The 23,668-nt window shown below is 31.6% G+C and overlaps 1 protein-coding gene across 3 annotated transcripts in view; it reads left to right on the top strand.

Moving 5' to 3' along the window:
• Nucleotides 1–23,668, top strand: part of LOC126881122 (cellular tumor antigen p53) — an 82,626-nt gene that overhangs the window by 9,031 nt on the left and 49,927 nt on the right. For 2 of the 3 annotated variants that reach the window (XM_050645176.1, XM_050645177.1), the window contains exon 3: nt 17,173–17,227. In XM_050645176.1, the coding sequence (XP_050501133.1) occupies nt 17,173–17,227 (55 nt within the window). Of the gene's footprint in view, nt 1–16,855; nt 17,117–17,172; nt 17,228–23,668 lie in introns of all 3 variants that reach the window. The other variant, XM_050645178.1, reaches the window with a different exon arrangement.

Below are 23,668 nucleotides of genomic sequence, written 5' to 3'. Positions count from 1 at the left end.
TTATGATACTTTCTTATATTATTATAATACTACTTTCTTAAAACGTAGAGTAACTACCAGACCAAAACAAAAAACGTGGTTTGTACCTCATATTAAGGGTTTGCATGATCAATTGTTGTATCAGATGAATAGATTAAGAAAACAACTCAATAACCCACAGTATTCGGAACGATACAAGAAATTTTAACAAGAATATCAAAAAATTGTTAAAAAACATGAAAAGGAACAATATGATAATCAATTTAGAAATAGCAATAATGTAGTGAAGGAAAGTTGGAAAATAATTAATAAAAATAGAGGTAAAAACGGTAACAACGGTGACTTACAAAATTATCATAAAGCTGATCAAATCAACAATTATTTTATTAATGCTGTAAAAAATAATGAACTATCAGTTGTTAACCGTACTATACAAATTGACCAATTCAATTCAAGTTTCTTTTTATCACTAACCACTGAAAAAGAAGTTATATCTATTGTATTAGAAACTGCTTCTAAAACAGCTGCAGGGGTAGACGAAATTGATGGAAAAGCTTTGAAACATGTTGCCACTCTCTTTACCACTATCTTATCTCATAAATGAATCATTTACATGCGGAATATTTCCAGATGTAAAGGAATCCCTATTTTTAAAAATAAAGGATCTGTAACGGATATTGCAAACTATAGGCTGATTGGTGTGTCAAGTCAGTTCTCTAAAATATTTGAAGCAGCCTATGCAAATAGATTAACAGATTATTTAGAACATTTTAAAATTCTTCCTGTTAGTCAAAACGGGTTTAGAAAAAAGAAATCTACAAATACTGCTATTTCTGACTGTCTTCAATTTATTTATAAAGCATTACATATTTAGGTATAATATTTAATAAGTATTGGGTCTTTTTATGACCTTAGTCGTGCATTTGGTACGGTTGATAGTGAACTCTTATTACAAAAAATTGCAGGGTATTGGAGTACGTGGTATACCCTACAATTGGGCCCTATATTATCTAACTAAGTAATAGAACTCAAGTAGTCACAGTCGATAATGTATCGTCGAGGCCACTTCAATGTTCGATGGCTCAATACTGGGGCCTTTATTTTTCATTATATTTGTAAGTGACCTAAACACGTTTTGTTCAATGCTAGATAAAATTGTTCAGTATGCTGATGATACCAATATTCTCATGTCTCACAGTGAACCTATACAACTGGTGGAAAATACCAATGTTGCGTCTGCTGAATTTAGCACATATTGTAAAAATAATGGACTCAAGCTCAACATAACAAAAACACATTTTATGCGTTTCTTACCAAAAAACTTAACTCCAAATTCTGACTTTTATTTACATGTGGATGGCAAATCATATACTAGAACGAAATTTTTGGGGGCGGGGCAACCCTAGATCATAAACTTACATGGGAAACACACGTAAATCATGTATCATCAAAGTTAAGTACATGTAGTAGCTATATAATGCGTAATTTAAGAGAAGCTGTGTCATTTGATATATTGCTAATGATTTACTTTAGTTTAGTCCTTTGAACGGGCATTTATAACGCAAAAGAAAGTTTTAAGAAGTATGTATTTTCGGATAGTCGCAAGCCACTATTTAAGAAGTCTAATATTTTAACACTACCTAGCCTTTTAATTTTCCAATTAATATTACACATTGAGGAAAACAAGCTCTAGTTTGACAGAAATGAGGACATTCACTCACATGATACTAGAGGTAAATCCAATTTTCGACAACCTTTCTCTAGATTAGGTGTATCCCAACATGCACCTGAATATATTGGAGTAAAATGTTACAATAAAATAGTCAATATAATATTAACTCTCAGTAATTCTTCACATAAAGGTTTTCGCCAAACTGTGTATTAATTTTTAATGGACAACACATTCTACAGTATTGATAGATTTTAAAATTTTTAACATTTTTGCAACAATAGTTCTAAAATTTTTATTTGTAACTTTGATTTATTTCTTATTTATTTTATTGTAATCACTGTTTTATTTTAATCATGTGTAAATGTGTACTTTTACTCTATTCTATTCTACTCTATTGTACTAAAATTTTGACTGGTCCGATAATATTTATACATTTTTTTTGTAAGAATTGTGTAAACTTTGTGGATGAATAAATTCTATCTATCTATTTCCAATACCGTTTCTATAATTTAATTTGATTTAATATTTCCCGAGATATTCTATTTGTTTATAAGCCAAAAATTGTTGATAATTTTAAAATATTTCTGAGGCCGTTTAAATAGTCCAATTTCAATTCTATAAAGTACATTATATAGGTATAGTGCCAATTTATACAAAAATCATAGTTATTTTTATACCATAATTATTGTGGTTATTATGGCGACCCTAAATTTTTAATTAACAATTTAATTGTTGCTAAACTGTTCATTCAATTTCCATTGGCTTCTGGAAATATAATCTATACCAAAAGGGCTTTTATATCACCAAGTTATTTAATTATTGATAAATAATTACTAACCTAAAATTTTAGTTGAATATTAAAGATTTTGTTGGAAAAACCCGCATTTTCCGAGGAAAATTTTCTTCGAAGTAAATCGGGAAAACATGTCTCTATGCAGAATTTAATTACGGTGAATTTTTATTTGGGTGTTTTTGGTGTAAAGTTACAATCTTTGGAGTTATAGAGCAAAAATTGAGAAAAACACGATTTTCGGGCGCCATTTTGTTTATAAAAAAGTAGCACACTATCTGCGGACTTTGCATACCTATATTATTAATATATAGGATCATTAGATTCGATTTCAGCAATAAAATTGCTGGTAAATAACTTTTCCCAAAAATGGCTTATTCTCCGATAATCTGCCCAGACTATTATTAAAAACTGGCTCGCACGTCCTTCCAATGCAGTGGTTGCGAAAACTGCCGGCTCGGCTCGCCAGCCGTGATCGACGCTCGGGTTTGAACGACGAGCTAAGTAAAAAATAAAACAAACTGACGAGCCGCGAACCAGGCTCGTCGGTATATAAAATCTCGGTATTGCAATGATACACCGGCGAGTTTTACCGACGAGCCACAAAACCGCGGTTTTACTCGCCTGTCGATCAGGGCCTTTAGAGTAATAATGTCCAAAGGTACGTATTTTTATTGGAATAGAATAAATCAGTTGAATTTCGTACATCATTTCAATCACACGAAATTAAAGTTTTCATTAATTTATACAGATTAATTGTTGAAGATGGATAATATTTTTTATGCTAATTTTTTCTAACATAAATAATGTATCTGATAAACAACCAATATTAAAAAAAGTTTGTAGGATGAAACAAGGACATTTTCTTTGTTTTGAAACTTTCAAAAGATGGAAATGACTTGTACCCTTTTGGACCCAGGCTAAATTTACTATATGTAACAGTTGCACCTTTCCCATTGAGAATCAAACTTATTATAACCAGTACACTAGAGTACTAGAGCACAACATTTTTTTAGAGATTTGAAAATTTCCCTCGAATCCAGAGAACTTTATCTTAGCCAGTATGCACCTACAGTGGGTGATCAAATTATTAGAGCCACCTCAGGAAATTTTACTTTTTGTTTAATGATGATATATATGTACGTATTTTCTTTATATGGTCCACAGTTGCCTTTGAAACTTTAGGAATGGATGCTATGTTTCTGTTGGAGTGATTGGTGTTGAATAATAAAGTTTTTATTTCTGCTATTTTCCTTGGTGAGATGTCTTTGGCTTTTTCCATGATTTTCTGGTAGCACTAGTGTAACGAAGATGCAATGTTGACTAAATTCACAAAAGATAGAGTAGAACTGTCAGAATATCACTAGGGAGCGATAGAAACTCTCAGTTTATTATAACTGAGTTTATATACAGGGTGGTTCATCTTATTCGCCTCGGTCTCTGTACGGAAAACCACTTGATATTTTAAAAAAATTTCTTCACAAAAATATATAGGGCCTTTAATACTACAATCTAAAAATAATGTGAATTATACAGGGTGCTCCAAAAAAGAGTGGTATATCAAAGTTATATTTTTTCTTATGGAATGCCCTATATCTGATGACATTATTGAATTGACCTTAAAAAATAAGCTATACTTTTATAAGGGTTCCCTATACCTAAATACAGGGTGTGTTGATTTATTTCGATTTTTGTAAAAATGTAAGGGTTTAGAAAAAAATAAATATCTACGAATTTAAGAAGCAGTAACAAATTCTTTCTTGGATCTTAATAACAGACTATTTAGTGTACTTAAACAGATGCTTATTGCAACAAAATTTCTTACAGGGTGGTCAAAATATGAGATTGTTCTATTAACAAACTCAAACTGTAATAACTTACTTATTTTAAATAGAACACCCTGTATTTTACTAGTCTATCGCGTAGAAAATTTTCTTATCTTTCAATTTGTATTAGGGTTTCCTACACCTATCTTTTTACAGGGTGGTCAAAATATTAGATTTTTCTATTAACAAATTCAAGCTGTAATAACTTACTTATTTTAAATGGAACACCCTGTATCTTACTAATCTATCGCGTATTGCTTTCAATTGTTATTAGGGTTTCCTATACCTATCTCCCTTCATTTTTTAAATATTTAAAGATTTCCTAATTTGTAAGCTTTAAAAATTAGAATTAAGTACCTATGTCGTGGTTATGTACAACACATCAACAACACCGGCAATATACTTAAATATCTTAGTCAAGATAGTTTCATTAATAAAATTCACATTTTTATCATTTAATCACACAGAATGTTCTTATTTAAAATGACATACTCGATATTCTATTCTTTATAATGGAAGATTTTTAAAATCTCTTCGATTCCATGTAAACATTGTCAATACACATGTTATTCTGTAAATATAAATTACCACGTTATTCTGTAAATACCCATTTTTACATATTTTTGTACAACAGGCTCGTTTTCGTCAAACAAGCCATTGCATTTAATTGTTTGTAATTGCGATTTAAAGATTCAAACAAAAAGTGGCGTTCTTAAATTTACTTAATAACCGTTGGGTTAAGATATGGAAAATACTTATACGGAATGAAATATAATTTAAATATCTTCCAGAATACGGCATCTAATATAGGGTATGCAGTTTAAAATAAACATATTATTCAATTTCACATGGAGGCCAAAATCAACTAAAATAATACAACAGTCTGTGTGATTACATGATAACAATGAAAATTTTATTAATGACAGTATCTTGTCTAAGAATATATCCGGTGTTGGTGATGTGTTGTACATAACCACGACATAGGTACTTAATTCTAATTTTTAAAGCTTACAAATTAGGAAATCTTTAAATATTTAAAAAATGAAGGGAGATAGGTATAGGAAACCCTAATAAGAATTGAAAGCTAAGTAAATTTTCTACTCGATAGACTAGTAAGATACAGGGTGTTCCATTTAAAATAAGTAAGTTATTACAGCTTGAATTTGTTAATAGAAAAATCTAATATTTTGACCACCCTGTAAAAAGATAGGTGTAGGAAACCCTAATACAAATTGAAAGATAAGAAAATTTTCTACGCGATAGACTAGTAAAATACAGGGTGTTCTATTTAAAATAAGTAAGTTATTACAGCTTGAATTTGTTAATAGAACAATCCCATATTTTGTCCACCCTGTAAGAAATTTTGTTACAATAAGCATCTGTTTAAGTATACTAAATAGTCTATTATTAAGATCCAAGAAAGAATTTGTTACTGCTTCTTAGATTCGTAGATATTTATTTTTTTCTAAAACCTTACATTTTTATAAAAATCGAAATAAATCAAAACACCCTGTATTTAGGTATAGGGAACCCTTATGAAAGTATGGCTTATTTTTTAAGGTCAATTCAATAATGTCATCAGATATAGGGTATTCCATAAGAAAAAATATAACTTTGATATACCACTCTTTTTTGGAACACTCTGTATAATTCACATTATTTTTAGGTTGTGGTATTAAAGGCCGTGTATATTTCTGTGAAGAAATTTTTTTAAAATATCAAGTGGTTTTCCGTACAGAGACCGAGGCGAATAAGATGAACCACCCTGTATATTTATTATAACTAAGTTTATTATAACTGATAAAGGCATTTTATATTTAATTTCGCTTCAGAGATCATTACCATCTCTCTATGGACCATTTCGAACTTTTGTTCTTCTCAGGAGAGCTTGTCATGATGCTCTGAATCGAAATTAAACATATTCGCCAAGTATGCCAATTACAAAGAAATAATCAACATTTAGACGCACTCGCGACCTCTATTAAAGAAACGACGAAACCCAAAAGACTACATTTTCAAACAAATAAATATTTAAAAATAAAATCTTTGGGATTTCTTAATTCGGAAACAGATTCTCTCTTATACCTATTACCCAACCTTCTAAAATGTGCAAGGAATAAAGGGTGATGAATGCAGAGACATGGGGAGTCTATATAGTTGTACTCCACAACACATCAATTCAACGAGGCAAAGATCAACAAATCTGTTTCCTAACACTCAATACGTGAGAAAAAACGCAGGTAGATAAAGGCATTTTATATTTAATTTCGATTCAGAGATCATTACCATCTCTCTATGGACCATTTAGAACTTTTGTTCTCCTCAGGAGAGCTTGTAATGATGCTTTGAATCGAAATTAAATATATTCAGAGCATCATTACAAGCTCTCCTGAGGAGAACAAAAGTTCTAAATGGTCCATAGAGAGATGGTAATGATCTCTGAATCGAAATTAAATATAAAATGCCTTTATCTACCTGCGTTTTTACTCACGTATTGAGTACTAGGAAACAGATTTGTTGATCTTTGCCTCGTTGAATTGATGTGTTGTGGAGTGCAACTATATAGACTCCCCATGTCTCTGCATTCATCACTCTTTATTCCATGCAAATTTTGAATAATAGGTATAAGAGAGAATCTGTTTCCGAATTAAGAAATCCAAAGATTTTATTTTTAAATATTTATTTGTTTGAAAATGGAGTCTTTTGGGTTTCGTCGTTTCTTTAATAGAGGTCGCGAGTGCGTCTAAATGTTGATTATTACTTTGTATTTGACGTACTTGGCGAATATGTCCTAATTTCGATTTAGAGCATCATTACAAGCTCTCCTGAGGAGAACAAAAGTTCTAAATGGTCCATAGAGAGAAGATGGTCATGATCTCTGAATCGAAATTAAATATAAAATGCCTTTATCTACCTGCGTTTTTACTCACGTATTGAGTACTAGGAAACAGATTTGTTGATCTTTGCCTCGTTGAATTGATGTGTTGTGGAGTACAACTATATAGACTCCCCATGTCTCTGCATTCATCACCCTTTATTCCATGCAAATTTTAGAAGGATGGATAATAGGTATAAGAGAGAATCTGTTTCCGAATTAAGAAATCCAAAGATTTTATTTTTAAATATTTATTTGTTTGAAAATGGAGTCTTTTGGGTTTCGTCGTTTCTTTAATAGAGGTCGCGAGTGCGTCTAAATGTTGATTATTACTTTGTATTTGGCGTACTTGGCGAATATGTCCTAATTTCGATTTAAAGCATCATTACAAGCTCTCCTGAGGAGAACAAAAGTTCTAAATGGTCCATAGAGAGATGGTCATGATCTCTGAATCGAAATTAAATATAAAATGCCTTTATCTACCTGCGTTTTTACTCACGTATTGAGTACTAGGAAACAGATTTGTTGATCTTTGCCTCGTTGAATTGATGTGTTGTGGAGTGCAACTATATAGACTCCCCATGTCTCTGCATTCATCACTCTTTATTCCATGCAAATTTTGAATAATAGGTATAAGAGAGAATCTGTTTCCGAATTAAGAAATCCAAAGATTTTATTTTTAAATATTTATTTGTTTGAAAATGGAGTCTTTTGGGTTTCGTCATTTCTTTAATAGAGGTCGCGAGTGCGTCTAAATGTTGATTATTACTTTGTATTTGACGTACTGGGCGAATATGTCCTAATTTCGATTTAGAGCATCATTACAAGCTCTCCTGAGGAGAACAAAAGTTCTAAATGGTCCATAGAGAGATGGTCATGATCTCTGAATCGAAATTAAATATAAAATGCCTTTATTTACCTGCGTTTTTACTCACGTATTGAGTACTAGGAAACAGATTTGTTGATCTTTGCCTCGTTGAATTGATGTGTTGTGGAGTGCAACTATATAGACTCCCCATGTCTCTGCATTCATCACCCTTTATTCCATGCAAATTTTAGAAGGATGGATAATAGGTATAAGAGAGAATCTGTTTCCGAATTAAGAAATCCAAAGATTTTATTTTTAAATATTTATTTGTTTGAAAATGGAGTCTTTTGGGTTTCGTCGTTTCTTTAATAGAGGTCGCGAGTGCGTCTAAATGTTGATTATTACTTTGTATTTGGCGTACTTGGCGAATATGTCCTAATTTCGATTTAAAGCATCATTACAAGCTCTCCTGAGGAGAACAAAAGTTCTAAATGGTCCATAGAGAGATGGTCATGATCTCTGAATCGAAATTAAATATAAAATGCCTTTATCTACCTGCGTTTTTACTCACGTATTGAGTACTAGGAAACAGATTTGTTGATCTTTGCCTCGTTGAATTGATGTGTTGTGGAGTACAACTATATAGACTCCCCATGTCTCTGCATTCATCACCCTTTATTCCATGCAAATTTTAGAAGGATGGATAATAGGTATAAGAGAGAATCTGGTTCCGAATTAAGAAATCCAAAGATTTTATTTTTAAATATTTATTTGTTTGAAAATGGAGTCTTTTGGGTTTCGTCGTTTCTTTAATAGAGGTCGCGAGTGCGTCTAAATGTTGATTATTACTTTGTATTTGGCGTACTTGGCGAATATGTCCTAATTTCGATTTAAAGCATCATTACAAGCTCTCCTGAGGAGAACAAAAGTTCGAAATGGTCCATAGAGAGATGGTCATGATCTCTGAATCGAAATTAAATATAAAATGCCTTTATCTACCTGCGTTTTTACTCACGTATTGAGTACTAGGAAACAGATTTGTTGATCTTTGCCTCGTTGAATTGATGTGTTGTGGAGTGCAACTATATAGACTCCCCATGTCTCTGCATTCATCACCCTTTATTCCATGCAAATTTTAGAAGGATGAAAATAGGTATAAGAGAGAATCTGTTTCCGAATTAAGAAATCCAAAGATTTTATTTTTAAATATTTATTTGTTTGAAAATGGAGTCTTTTGGGTTTCGTCGTTTCTTTAATAGAGGTCGCGAGTGCGTCTAAATGTTGATTATTACTTTGTATTTGGCGTACTTGGCGAATATGTCCTAATTTCGATTTAGAGCATCATTACAAGCTCTCCTGAGGAGAACAAAAGTTCGAAATGGTCCATAGAGAGATGGTCATGATCTCTGAATCGAAATTAAATATAAAATGCCTTTATCTACCTGCGTTTTTACTCACGTATTGAGTACTAGGAAACAGATTTGTTGATCTTTGCCTCGTTGAATTGATGTGTTGTGGAGTACAACTATATAGACTCCCCATGTCTCTGCATTCATCACCCTTTATTCCATGCAAATTTTAGAAGGATGGATAATAGGTATAATAAGAGAGAATCTGTTTCCGAATTAAGAAATCCAAAGATTTTATTTTTAAATATTTATTTGTTTGAAAATGGAGTCTTTTGGGTTTCGTCGTTTCTTTAATAGAGGTCGCGAGTGCGTCTAAATGTTGATTATTACTTTGTATTTGACGTACTTGGCGAATATGTCCTAATTTCGATTTAGAGCATAATTACAAGCTCTCCTGAGGAGAACAAAAGTTCTAAATGGTCCATAGAGAGATGGTCATGATCTCTGAATCGAAATTAAATATAAAATGCCTTTATCTACCTGCGTTTTTACTCACGTATTGAGTACTAGGAAACAGATTTGTTGATCTTTGCCTCGTTGAATTGATGTGTTGTGGAGTACAACTATATAGACTCCCCATGTCTCTGCATTCATCACCCTTTATTCCATGCAAATTTTAGAAGGATGGATAATAGGTATAATAAGAGAGAATCTGTTTCCGAATTAAGAAATCCAAAGATTTTATTTTTAAATATTTATTTATTTGAAAATGGAGTCTTTTGGGTTTCGTCGTTTCTTTATTATAACTCTAAACACCAAGAATACAAAATAATATGCACACGAGTTGCAAGCTAGGCTGGACAGCACTGACAAACAATGGCATCTGAGTCACGCATTGCCACGCTCGCGTGTTGCCACTATTGCCAGACTGTTTATTGCACTTTCCATAAAGTGTAACAAGATAGTCAAATAGAAACAAACGCATTAATATATATTATACAACTCAAATATACACCCTTTTTGTAAAAAGTGGCTCTAATAATTTGATCACCCACTGTATATGGTACAGTATGGCTTTATGCCTATATGCCAGCAACTGTACATAAAATACTTACCTATATGTAGTATGGAAGTAATCAAATCAGCATTAGTTCCACTTGGGCAACTTTTAAAACAAGCTTAAGAAGCAAGGAACAAAGATTGCCGCAGATTTCCTGGAGCAGTACACCAGAAACTCTTCACGTATTGCCACGATTACAGATTTACTTTCAATGTTGATCCTAACGTCTGATCCACTGAAGAATAGTCTCAAATACATTTAAAAAAAGCTGGTCAATTGTACCCAGCGGTTTTAAAGTTGATTATAGCTCCTACAGTAGAGTCTCGACCTCATGTCAAGTCTACTGCAGAATGAAGAATGCACATCTGAATTATTGTCGTTATCAGACGAATATTTATTTATATACGTATTTGTATTTCTTCTTCTTCTGGTTCCTATCCCGTTTCGGATGTTGGAAATCATATTGGCAATCATAACAGTTCCGTTACGGTTTTCTTAAACCATGTTCTCAACTTCCTCAGTCATGATATTCTCCTTCTACCGGGTCCCCGCTTACCTTTGACTTTACCTTGCAATATGCACTGCAGCAGGGAGTAACGGTGCTGATTTCTCATAACGTGTCCCAGATACTGCAATTTTATGCGTTTGATGGTAAACACAATCTCCGGCTCCTTCTTCATTCTTCGTAGAAGTTCCTTGTTCGTGATCCTTGCTGTCCATGATATTCTCAGCACTCTTCTATAAAGCCACATCTCAAATGCTCCAAGTTGTTTAATGGTTGTAAGCGTCCATGCCTCCGCTCCATACAACAACAGAGAAAACATAACATCTCAAATGTCTCATTTTTGTATTTATAACGTACTAAGTATAGAAAAATTGTGTTTTTAATTTTTTTATTTATTCTCTAGGCCTCTAGACTTCTTTCATTCAGCTTTTAATTAATAAAAATGGTCTATTTTATTATCAAATTATTTAATTGCTCCATACAAATGTAAATATGATATAAGCCACAATTTTACTAAAAAATGAATTTATTAACGATTCGAAGCCCAAATAGGGTTTCGTTGTCAAAATACAAAATACTATTTTGTATTTTGACAACGAAACCCGATTTGGGCTTCGAAACGTTAATAAATTCATTTTTTAGTAAAATTGTCGCTTATTTCCCATAGAAAATACTTAATGTTTTTATTGATGTGGATCCACCTTAATAGCCTCTTGACGAATTTGCTAAATGAATGCACAATAATTTTTTTTTCTAAACTTATTTACTTATTCCTAATACCCCAGGCTGTGGGTGAAAAAACGTGATATAATTCAGGAATTTTTGAAACCTATCAGGTGTTGTAAAGGACGATGCCAGGAATAACTTCTACTAAAATGTAACCAAAAATATTGTGCGCTTTTTTTTTATTGCGATTTTCATTTGTTAAATTTGCAATCTTTAATGATTTTTAATTTTGCAGCTTAGGATATTGATTTTAGAGAAAAACTTTTTAATAGAAAGTTGTAGTAAATTAAAAAACCTACAATTTGATGTATGGTAAGTTTAATTTCGTTAATTGATTATTGCAAAACAGCCTGCGAAAGGTCCAAAATGGCCGTTTTTTACAATTGCATTATTTTTTATTATATTTATTATATTTAATTTTTATTTTTTAAAGCTTTAAAATGAAGATCTTTCAATTCCAAACATAAAAAAAAATTGTAAAGCCATATTAACGAATTTGTTGCTTAGACATTATAAATTGTTTATCCCAAGAGGTCAAATGTCGAAGGCTATAACTTTTTGAAAAAAAAAATCGTAGAGAGTTGGTGAAACAACCAATCTCCTTCTAAAGAGTTATATTTTCATATTCTGATGTAAATAAATGCGTAAAACATTTTTAAACCTCTAATTTTTGGGTTTGAAAATAAGGGGGCAAATTTCGTTATAAACATTTAAAGCTGAAGCGGCCCTTACAGCCTATGAGTTTTTAACTTACAGATTATTGTTGCTGAAGATGAAACGAAGATTTATAAAAAATAAAAAATTTCTACGACCAACTGAAGCCGAGATAATTTTTGGGTTTGAATATAAGGGGGCAAATATAAATTATTTTACAGTTATTGGCTAAAGAAAGACTATATTATCTTAAAATAAAAATTATTATAAAATATAATTACATTTAATTATTAAAAATTATTTTTAAAATCGGTGCTTTTGCAAGCGGCCGAACTTTGCAAATCGCCCGGATCGCTTCAAATCCGCGCGCTCGGAAAATTTTTACGTAACTTGTATTAAATTTTGACATAAAACAATTTAATAATAATATTACCATTATAATATACAGTCTATTTACCACTGTATTTGTTTTTCTTGATAAACCTTTATATGTGAAATCCAAAACGAATAGTCACTACAAGAAGAAAAAGTTTTATATTGTATATTATAGTAAGAAGTAACATTATTATTATTATATTTATATAACAATGAAAAAATTAAAAAAATATAGTTATATATTTCATAATATATGTATCATTTTTGTAATATTATTTCTTCAGAAATGAAATTTCACATATAAAAGATTATCAAGAAAAACAAATACAGTGGTAAATAGACTGTATATTATAATGGTAATATTATTAAATTGTTTTCTGACAAAATTTAATACAAGTTACGTAAAAATTTTCCGAGCGCGCGGATTTGAAGCGATCCGGGCGATTTGCAAAATTCGGCCGTTCGCAAAAGCACCGATTTTAAAAATAATTTTTAATAATTAAATGTAATTATATTTTATAATAATTTTTATTTTAAGATAATATAAGTCTTTCTTTAGTCAATGACTGTAAAATAATTTCTTAATTGTTATAAATAAAGGCACTACGGTTTAAGAAAAAAAAAAAACAATTATCTCGGCTTCAGTTGGTTGTAGAAAATTTTTATTTTATTATAAATCTTCGTTTTGTCTTCAGCAACAATAATCTGTAAGTTAGAAACTCATATTATGTACAGGGCCGCTTCAGCTCTAAATGTTTATAACGAAATTTGCCCCCTTATTTTCAAACCCAAAAATTATCTCGGCTTCAGTTGGTCGTAGAAATTTTTTATTTTTTTATAAATCTTCGTTTCATCTTCAGCAACAATAATCTGAAGCTAGAAACTCATAAATGAGCTTCAGCTCTAAATGTTTATAACGAAATTTGCCCCCTTATTTTCAAACCCTAAAATTAGAGGTGTAAAAATGTTTTAAGCATTTATTTACATCAGAATATGAAAATATAACTCTTTAGAAGGAGATTGGATGTTTCACCAACTCTCTACGATTTTTTTTTCAAAAAGTTATAGCCTTCGACATTTGACCTCTTGGGATAAACAATTTATAATATCTAAGCCACAAATTCGTTAATCTGGCTTTACAATTTTTTTTATGTTTGGAATTGAAAGATCTTCTTTTTAAAGCTTTAAAGAATAAAAAAAATTAGTTGTACAATAAATAATGCAATTGTAAAAAACGGCCATTTTGGACATTTCGCAGGCTGTTTTGCAAGAACCAATTAACAAAATTAAACTTACCGTACCTCAAATTGTAGGTTTTTTACTTTACTACAACTTTCTATTAAAAAGTTTTTCTCTAAAATCAATATCCTAAGCTGCAAAATTAAAAATCATTAAAAATTGCAAATTTAACAAATGAAAATCGCAATAAAAAAAGCGCACAATATTTTTGGTTACATTTTAGTAGAAGTTATTCCTGGCATCGTCCTTTATAACACCTGATAGGTTTCAAAAATTCCTGAATTCTGAAATCGACCTATTTTTCACCCACAGCCTGGGGTATAAGCCTTTATACCTTTAGGTGTAAGGCTCGTGGAGTTGAGTTTGGCATTGTAGTCTCCATGCTTTCCGATCTTGCGTTAGGTTTCTTGCACTTTCCAATGTCAATCCCTTCTTCTCGACTTCTTTCCTGATTTCACCTACCCACATAACTCTTGGTCTTCCTCTTTTGTTTTTCCCCTGCACTCTCGTTTCGAAACTCGTTTTGTTAGCCTCTCGTTCGACATTCTACACACGTGTCCGAACCATCTAAGTTGTCCCTCCACTATTTTTTCATTGATTGGTTCTAGTTTTAGGTTTTGTCTAATTGTTTCGTTTCGTAATTTGTCTGTCCTCGTTCTGTTTGCTATTTTCCTCAGGACCCTCATTTCCATAGCATTGACTCTGGATTGTTGTCTCCCCGTCAATGTCCATGTCTCGCTGCTATACATGATTGTTGGTCTAACTACTGATTTAACGACTGCCGTTTTTACTTTCTCCGGTATCTCTTTTTTCCCCAAAAATGTTTTCATAGTGTTAAATAAGCTTCCTGTTCGTCCCATTCTCTCGTTTATTTCTTTGTCTTGTTTACCATTTGATTCGATTATTACTCCTAGGTAAATATTCCACTTGCTCTAGTTGTTTCCCGTCTAATTATATTGCGTGTGTCTTCCTCGTATTTGAAATTATCATTGTTTTTGTTTTCTCTGTATTAATTTTCATATTAATCTAAACTACATATTTTTCTAATCTACATAGTTTTAATATTTTTTGAAGATATTGTTCTTTAGCGGCGAATCGATTGAGGGTAAACTTTGATTGATCCCCGCGCATGCGCACACCGACAGTATGGTATTAGTCGTTATACGGGATCTGATTGGGTGTTGAAATTTTGAAATGATCTGTCAATAATTGTTCAATATGTATCAATAATATAATATTATATTAATAGATAATTCAATATTATCGGTAAACAAAAATATTGTATAATATTAGTTTTTATTGATGTGTGGACAGAAATAAAATCAAATTTATAATTATAGTGACTTTTTAAATAGTTTGGAAAAGCCGCAGGTACGTAATTCTAAATGTTTCAGTTGGAAATACCTAATAGTTTCAATACCTATCTATTTGGAAAATGTAAACAAAATAATGTAGTTACCTATTAGTAGGCAATGCTTTAATTTACATAATCTGATTACGAACAAACTTTCTACAAATCTTCATCTCATATATCGTTTTCTTACTCTATATTTTGTTGTATTTTATTTCGACAAAAATCAAACTAATAATTTTATTAAATTCATATAAATTTATGGTGTAAACGTTTAGTTTGTGTATATTCCCACATGACGTATACGCGAATGTGGTGCAGTTTGAAATGCCGTCAACTTTCGTACGGCGCGGTAGACGTGAAGTGGGTTCAAGCCCCAAGCAAGTTATTATTTTTTATTTTTTTTTATAGATTTTATGATTGTAAGTATATTATTATATAATTTTTGAAGATATTCTTCTTTTTTGAAAGTGGTCGATAAGAAAGTTAGTTTGATTTTTAAATAAAATAAGTACAAATAACCTTTTAAGTATATTTACTTCGTTTAAATTATCTATTATATAATAGAAGAATATCTTCTTACGTGCGTACAAAGTACACACACATTCTTTTTTTTATAGTATGTACTATCTAATACAGAGTAATAATGGTTGTGTTGTTCAGTTTCTGATTTATGTGACTACCTATTACTATATATGTACATATAAAAAAACAGTGATCATGGTCAATGTTATTCAAAAATTGTACTCACTGATCACGTTATCACAGAGTGATTTAAAATCACCACATTCACCATCACTAATACGAACACATGATTGTGTATTAGGTAACTGTAGGCTAAATAATAGGACTTTTCAACGCTTCTCATTTGTTTCGAGCCTCTGCCACATGTCGTTATATTAATATTATACATGAATTATACGACATATCGCTGGTACCTATGATTAATGTGATTCCTATTGCATTTCCAGTGAAAATAATAACTCTTTGATAATACATGTCCGTAATTTTTTATATGCGTGTCCGCGAATATTATAACTCCCAAAATATTTATAATGAAAAGATTTAGTTCATAATAGATGCCGACGAAAACAATTATTTCCCTTTCTGTTTCTGTTTTTGCCGACGAAAACAATTATTTCTGAGAACTTTTTACTAATTATAATTTTCGTGGACCCACAAACAGAAATGATGTTTTTTGCCGATACTCCTCAAAAAATAATTTTTTTCGCTAACACTTTATTAGGGATTATAATTTTCACAATCATATAATCGAAAATAATATTGTTTACGGCGTTCATTGAAAGTTCTACTCTTAACAGCATTTTTCGGAGTTCTACTTTTCGTAGGCGGCGGCGATATGACAGAAGCTCTAAACAAATGAGAAGCGTTGAAAAGCCCTATTGTATGAAGACAGCTGATTGTTAACCAAATCTATCAAATAAATCAAGTAGTTATTTTATATAGGGGAGCAGGGATAGGATTCATTTGAATTCATTATTGCAGTGATTTTATATGTAGCATTTGATACGTTTTCTATTTTGAAACATTAAGCACTATATCATATTCTTCATTAAATTTATTAAAGCAAATCTTTTAAGCCATGCTTTGCTTATTCGATTTATGCTCTTAAATGTATTTTCTAGAATATCTCTAGCAGCTTTCTTCTGTCAGCTAAGATGATGTGTTTTGGGAAAACAAGAAAGACATTGAGAACAAAAAAAAAATAGAATACCTATGATAAGGAAAGTGATACATAAGAATTTACCATCTTAGAGAAAAAAGCTAGGAAAACAAACAATGTGATTTAATATTACTTGATTGATCTGTGGAAATATTATCTCCTGCAGCAGAGGATTTGTAGAAATGATTCAGTCTAATCAAAATGTTTATGTCAAGCTGACATGGTTTGTCTCCTGAAATTATCATTTTCTCAAATAATTAATGTTCATTTTTATTTCAGCGAAGAAGTTGGTGGTGTGTCACTTCAGTTATTTGATGATGAACCCACTATGTTGGTGAGTATTTTTTATTTTTAGTATTACAAAATTAAAGTAAATAAATTTAGTGGATATGTGACTGTGTCTTTTCTGCTTTCTTATATATTCGTCGTGCTTGTAAAGACCAGAAAGCAGTTTCTTAACGAAAAGTCTTAGATTTAAAATATTGTTTATTATTTTTATTGTTTAATTGTAGCAAACTTTGTATCTCGGACTTTTCGTTTTCCTCTTTTTACGAGAGATGTCGCTGATTTGCGTCTTAAAGGTGAATTATTGCAGTCGCAGTAAGTCCCCTTAAATAAGGCAGCCTGCTAGTGTTTGTTTCAGAGTTGTGACTGCATAGCTCCATTGATAACGCCTGAGAGACAGAAGATTCGAGATGTACTACAGAAGAATGTGAAAAATACCATGGACAGATAGAGTGACAAATCAAGATGTTTTGCTGAAGATGGGGAAGGAATGTGAAGTCATAAAAACAATACAAACGAGAAAACTGGAATATCTAGGCCACATAATGAGAGGCGAAAAGTACTTCCTGCTAAGACTCATAATCCAAGGAAAAATCTCGGGAAAAAGAAATGTGGGACGTAGAAGGATTTCCTGGTTGCGAAATTTAAGGGAGTGGTACGGGTGCAGTTCAATATAATTGTTCAGAGCTGCAGCCAACAAAGTTAAAATTGCTGTGATGGTAGCCAACCTCCGATAGGAGACGGTACTGCAAGAAGAGAGGCAGAAATAGCTATATGGAGATGGTGGTCCAACTCTGAATCATTTCTCTTTTCATCTTTACTCAGATTTTTGAGTACTTGAAACTGTCTTTCGGTCCTTTTCCTAGACGAAAAGAAAGTGGATATGTGACCGTGTCCTTTCTGCTTTCTTATATGTATATTCGTCGTCTCCGTGCTTACAAAGCCGGAAATACGGGATGCAACTAGAAAGCAGTTTCTTAACGAAAAGTCTTAGATATTAGAGAGTTAATTATTGCCAACGTCTTTTAAGTCGGCCTGTAATAAAAGATCCTTTATTTTGACATATAAGCATGCGCAGTATTGCGTCTTTTATTTTTGTTCTTTAATAAAAGCCTGTATTTAAGGAAAATTAGAGGACACCCTTCTTTTAATAAAAGTTCCTTTATTTTGACATAACGTGTCAAAAATGTGAAGAAAGGTCTAACTTCACTTGTATTTTGAATTTATCTTGTCACTTCTTTGGATTGATAATATTTATGTTTTGTGGAATTGATGTTTGATTTTGATTAAACTTTCAACATTAAAGTTGTATGTTGGGTTTTATTTATTAAAAAGAACTCTAAGTAATATTCTCAGATATAGATTATTGATGTTTTGACCCAAAGGAATATAAAAAGGAACATTTTATTGAAGCTTGAGTGATTACAAAAAGTTGTAAAAAGGAATATTATGTAAATAATTTTAAAGTGTTACTAATTACAATGATCAGACATAGAATATCATTAACTCATTTAAACTCAATATATTTTACATTTTTGTATAGAAATAAATATTTATTATAGATATAAGAGGTAATTTCGATAAATTATAATAAAGGTTAGGATTTGTTAAAATTCTAGATTCAAAATAGAGTTCAATTCAAAATTCAACACATATAATATAACAACAGGTTAACAAAATAAAACAAAGGTTAAAGTATTTATTTTTGAAAATTTAATCTTTTATAGATTAGAATCTATAAAGTTTTGAATCACAAGTATTAATACACTTTCATTTTCATGCCATCTTTTTCTTTTGGTTCCTATCCGTTTCGAATGTTAAAAATCATATTAGCAATCATAACCTTGCTAGCTGCGATTCGAAACAGTTATATTCTTCCTCTACTGGGTCTTCGCTTACCTTTGACTGTACCTTGCAATATGTACTGCAGCAGGGAGTAACGGTGCTGATTTCTCATATGTGTCCCAGATACTGCAGTTTTATGCGTTTAATGGTAAACACAATCTCCAATTCTTTCTTCATTCCTCTTAGAACCTCCTTGTTCGTGATCCATTTCATGCCATCAGTATTTGTTAATTTAAACACTGCCAAAAAAATTAATAAAAAACCACCATAAAGCTTAATTTTTCTACTATATTTTTGTCTATCGGGATATTATATCAATTATTGGGAAGTTTATATAACAGTATCCTTAGTATCTGTCTTTTCAGCTCCGGATAACTAGTTAACGGGAAGTTTGTCTCTGTCAGATATCTATTAGTATCTAATCTGTCAGATAAACTTCCTGATAACTAGTTATCCAGAGGTGAACAGAGATGGCCATAATGGATCGTAATGAACATATTTTAAACGATAAAAGATCAAACACCAATAGCATGTATATATTTATAAATTTATTATTTAAAACCTGCTAATGATCATAAAATACTTAAAATCAGTCACCAATATATTTATATTTATTTATACATTTATTAACAAACTGCAGTCCAATAAAAATAAAATTAGTTTAAGCTAGCTTTAAATGTCGAACAATATTTTTAAACAAACACGCATACAATTTAGTTGCATTACATTAGCTCCTGGTTGAAAATGTACTGCCACAGCTTCTAATATATCAACAGCACACTCATTTGCCAGTATTTCAACGTTTTCTCTATTATCTACTGCAATATTATGTAAAACTGAACAAGCTGATATTATTCTTTGAACAAAAGGTAACTTGCATCTCATTACTTATGTTAAAATGGGAAATCTTTTCAAAATACCAAATGTCCTTTCAATAACAATTCTTGAAGGGATTTGTGATTGATTATAAAACACAACTTCTGTCTGAATATTCTGCAATTGTGTCATTAGGTAGTTGTAGTTGAGGACTAAATATCCACTATTCCCTAATAATATATTCTCCAGAAATTCCCCATTTTATATACCCATAATGCAAAAGTATTTAAAAACTGCTAAAATAGTATTTCCAATTGCACTTCCATATTATTGAACGATGAGTATTATGGGATATAATATTATGTTGTTCTCTAAATATCTTTAAATGACAAAATAATTAAATTTAACGTTTTACTCTTTTCAATTACATATCTTATTTTAATTTTTATCAACAAATGGAATTTTATAGGTTATTTTTATATTTACAAAAATATTTCATGTCATTTGTCAAAATAAAAGATTCTTTAACTGCGTTTGCAATACCACTCTTTTAGACCCGTCCTGTATTTGTCCTTTATTAAAGTATCCTGTAATAAAGGATCCTTTATTTGCCGGTGGCAATAACTCTCTATTGTTTATTATTTTTATTGTTTAATTGTAGTAAACTTTGAATCTCGGACTTTTCGTTTTCCTTTTTTTAAATAAATTGTGCTTTTTGGTATACCATAGTATTTACAGTGTAACACTTTATATCTTGAAAATATCACAGTTGAGAAAATTAAGAAAGTAAATATTTGACAATAATTCATTTTAGACCAGTAAAGTAAACTATGATTAAATATACACTAAAAGAAAGATAGCCTGGTCATGGTTAAGTATTTAAAAATTGCATTAATTTTTGCTCTCACTAGTTAATGGTCTGTATCACCATCTATCCCCCTGAGGCATTTTCCATCCAGAACATTACTTGAATCGTTTATTTCAGAAAGGGGTCAAGTCACAAGTATCTACTTTTGAGAAAATCAAGTTTACACACTGTTTACATTCAACTAACAATCACTTTATATAAAATAAAAATTCTACATACATACACATAAAAAAACAACCTGGAGTATTTGTCAAAAAGTGTTGTATTTTTTAAAAAATGTATCCTGTTAATTTGTTTAAGAAAAAAATTAATTTTTTGCACTCATTTTGTCAAGATTTGTCACTTGACCCTACTTCCATGTCTAGCATTGACAATAATTATTATGTGGTGAATTTGGTTCAATGTGGAGCTGTCATTAGAGACCCAAGTCTGTTTATGAATGTTTTTATGTTGGAACAGTAGACTTTACAAGCCAATTGTTAGCCGATGCTAACTCTATGAGCCTTTGCCCATTATTATTTGAGATATTGTGGAAGCTGTGTTGTCTTATTGTAAAGGCTGTATGACACTATACATTTTCTTGTATCATTTCTAATATCGTTTCTGATATGTCAAAAAAATGCATAGTGTCATACACAGATACAAGAAACGATATCAGAAACGATACAAGAATTTGAGTCAGACACAGATTCTTGTACAAGAACTGCGCCAATTTCTGCGCAAAGAGCAAAAAACGTAAAACCTGCTGGTAAAACATCTAAAATGTCATAATTACTTTACTCATAATGGCGGCTGAAATGAAAATGGGATCATGTATTGATGAATTTATTTGTGTTTTTGTAGGTATTATTTATAAATCTTTTATTGATACTTAATATACCGTTTGGTATGGACTACTGTTCTACTAATAACCATATATTTAGCTCCTAGTAAAGTTCAAACTATAAATTTAGGTTTCATAGTGCATAATTTTTTAATAGACGAAAATACAATAGTTCCTAATTTGGATCAAACTGAAGATAATTCTAAAGGCCGCGTCCCACCATCAAATAATTTGATCAAACTGGTTTGAGCAAACTGAAAGTGACAGTTAGTGACGTCACATCCTGAGTGTTCATTGTGGATAATAATGAAAAATTTTAATTTTAAATAAAGTACAAACAAGTTAGACAACTCAATACAAAAAATTTGATCAAACTAGACTGATAGTGAGAGCACAGATTTTTAGAAATTCAAAAAAACTGCAATTGTGACGTCACTTTGACGTACTTCCGGAGTTTGCTCAAACTGTTTGATCAAATTATTTGATGGTGAGACGCGGCCTTTATGCAAATATTTTAGCACAAATATCAAAACAAAATAAAAACACAAATAATCAACCTCAAACAGTCAACGTAAAATTCTGGTTAACATTAAAATGTTAATTAAAAGTTTTAAATTAAAATTTTATAAAATCTTTAAAATCAGCTGGTAGCTGTAGATGCAGTACTACCATAACGTGACACGTGACACAAGGTGACAAACAAAATTTCGACCAATCACGTGCCGAATTTCATACAATTTTCGATACAAGAACTTGCATAGTGTCATACAGGGCACAAATTTACGTACAAGAAATGATACAAGAAAATGTATACAAGAAACGATATCAGAAACGATATTAGAAATGATACAAGAAAATGCATAGTGTCATACAGCCTTAAGTCTTAGGGTAAGCTCTTGTCAACTTTTGCGTTGAAGTCTCCACACATTATTTGACTGTCTTGTTTGGTAATTCTCCAGGGTTCTTTTTGAGTTGTTCAGTTGTTTGTGTCCTCTTTATCTTATGTTGGAGCATTTGCAGATATGAGATATTTTACCATTTTCCTTTCATAACACAGTCTCTCACTGATGGACGTAAAACTTATATGTTTAAGTATTCTTCTTTGGCATAGAAACCTATGCCAAACTCGTATTTCTTTTTGTGGTTTCCACTGTAGAAAATGACTGCCTTGTCTGTGTATTCTTATGTTTCCAGTGTCTAGCCACCTTAAGTTGTGCTCACTACGGAGAGCAATGGATTGTATCCTCGCTCCGACCCTTGCTCCATGGTATTTATATTCGTTATATTCGTGAATTCTCGCATTTAAAATAATGTATTTACTTTACATAGCGATCGATAATATAGTTTCGATCGCTATGTAAAATAAATACATTATTTTAAATGCGAGAATTCACGAATATAAATACCAGGGAGCAAGGGTCGGAGCGAGGATACAATCCATTGCTCTGCGTAGTGAGCACACCCTTAGTTCGCCTATTGCTGTAATGTCAATTCCTACTCTTTCTAACAGTTTTATGATTTGTATGGATGCTCCTGTCCGGTACCAAATTAGCATATTCCACGTTCCAACATTCAAAGTCCTTGTCTCTCTTTGCCTTATCCCTATGCGGGGTCGGCTTCCCTAATTGCATTTCTCCACACAATTCTATCTTGGGCCATATCAATGTTAATCCCCTTTACCAACATGTCCTGCCTTATCGTCTCCCCCCAGCTCTTCTTTGGTCTTCCTCTCCTACTCCTTCCAGGAATCTGCACTTCAGCTATTCTTCGTATTGGGTGGTTAACGTCTCGACGTTGAACATGACCAAACCATCTTAACCTATGCTCTCTCATTTTGGCATCAATTGGTGCCACACCTAGACTTCCCCTAATATACTCATTTCTAATTTTATCCTTCTTTGTCACTCCACTCATCCATCTAAGCATTCTCATTTCCGCCACATGCATTCGCTGTTCCTCTTTCTTTTTCACTGCCCAACATTCAGTTCCGTACATCATAGCTGGTCTTATGGCTGTTTTATAGAATTTTCCCTTCAGCTTCATTGGAATTTTTCTGTCACACAACACACCACTCGCTTCTTTCCACTTCATCCATCCAGCCCTAATTCTACTGCATGCATCTCCATCTATTTCTCCAT

Source organism: Diabrotica virgifera, chromosome 3, assembly GCF_917563875.1.
Source record: "Diabrotica virgifera virgifera chromosome 3, PGI_DIABVI_V3a".
Classification (NCBI taxonomy): domain Eukaryota; kingdom Metazoa; phylum Arthropoda; class Insecta; order Coleoptera; family Chrysomelidae; genus Diabrotica; species Diabrotica virgifera.
Note: the sequence above shows the minus strand (reverse complement) of the source record. Positions and strands in the feature narration are given on the sequence as shown.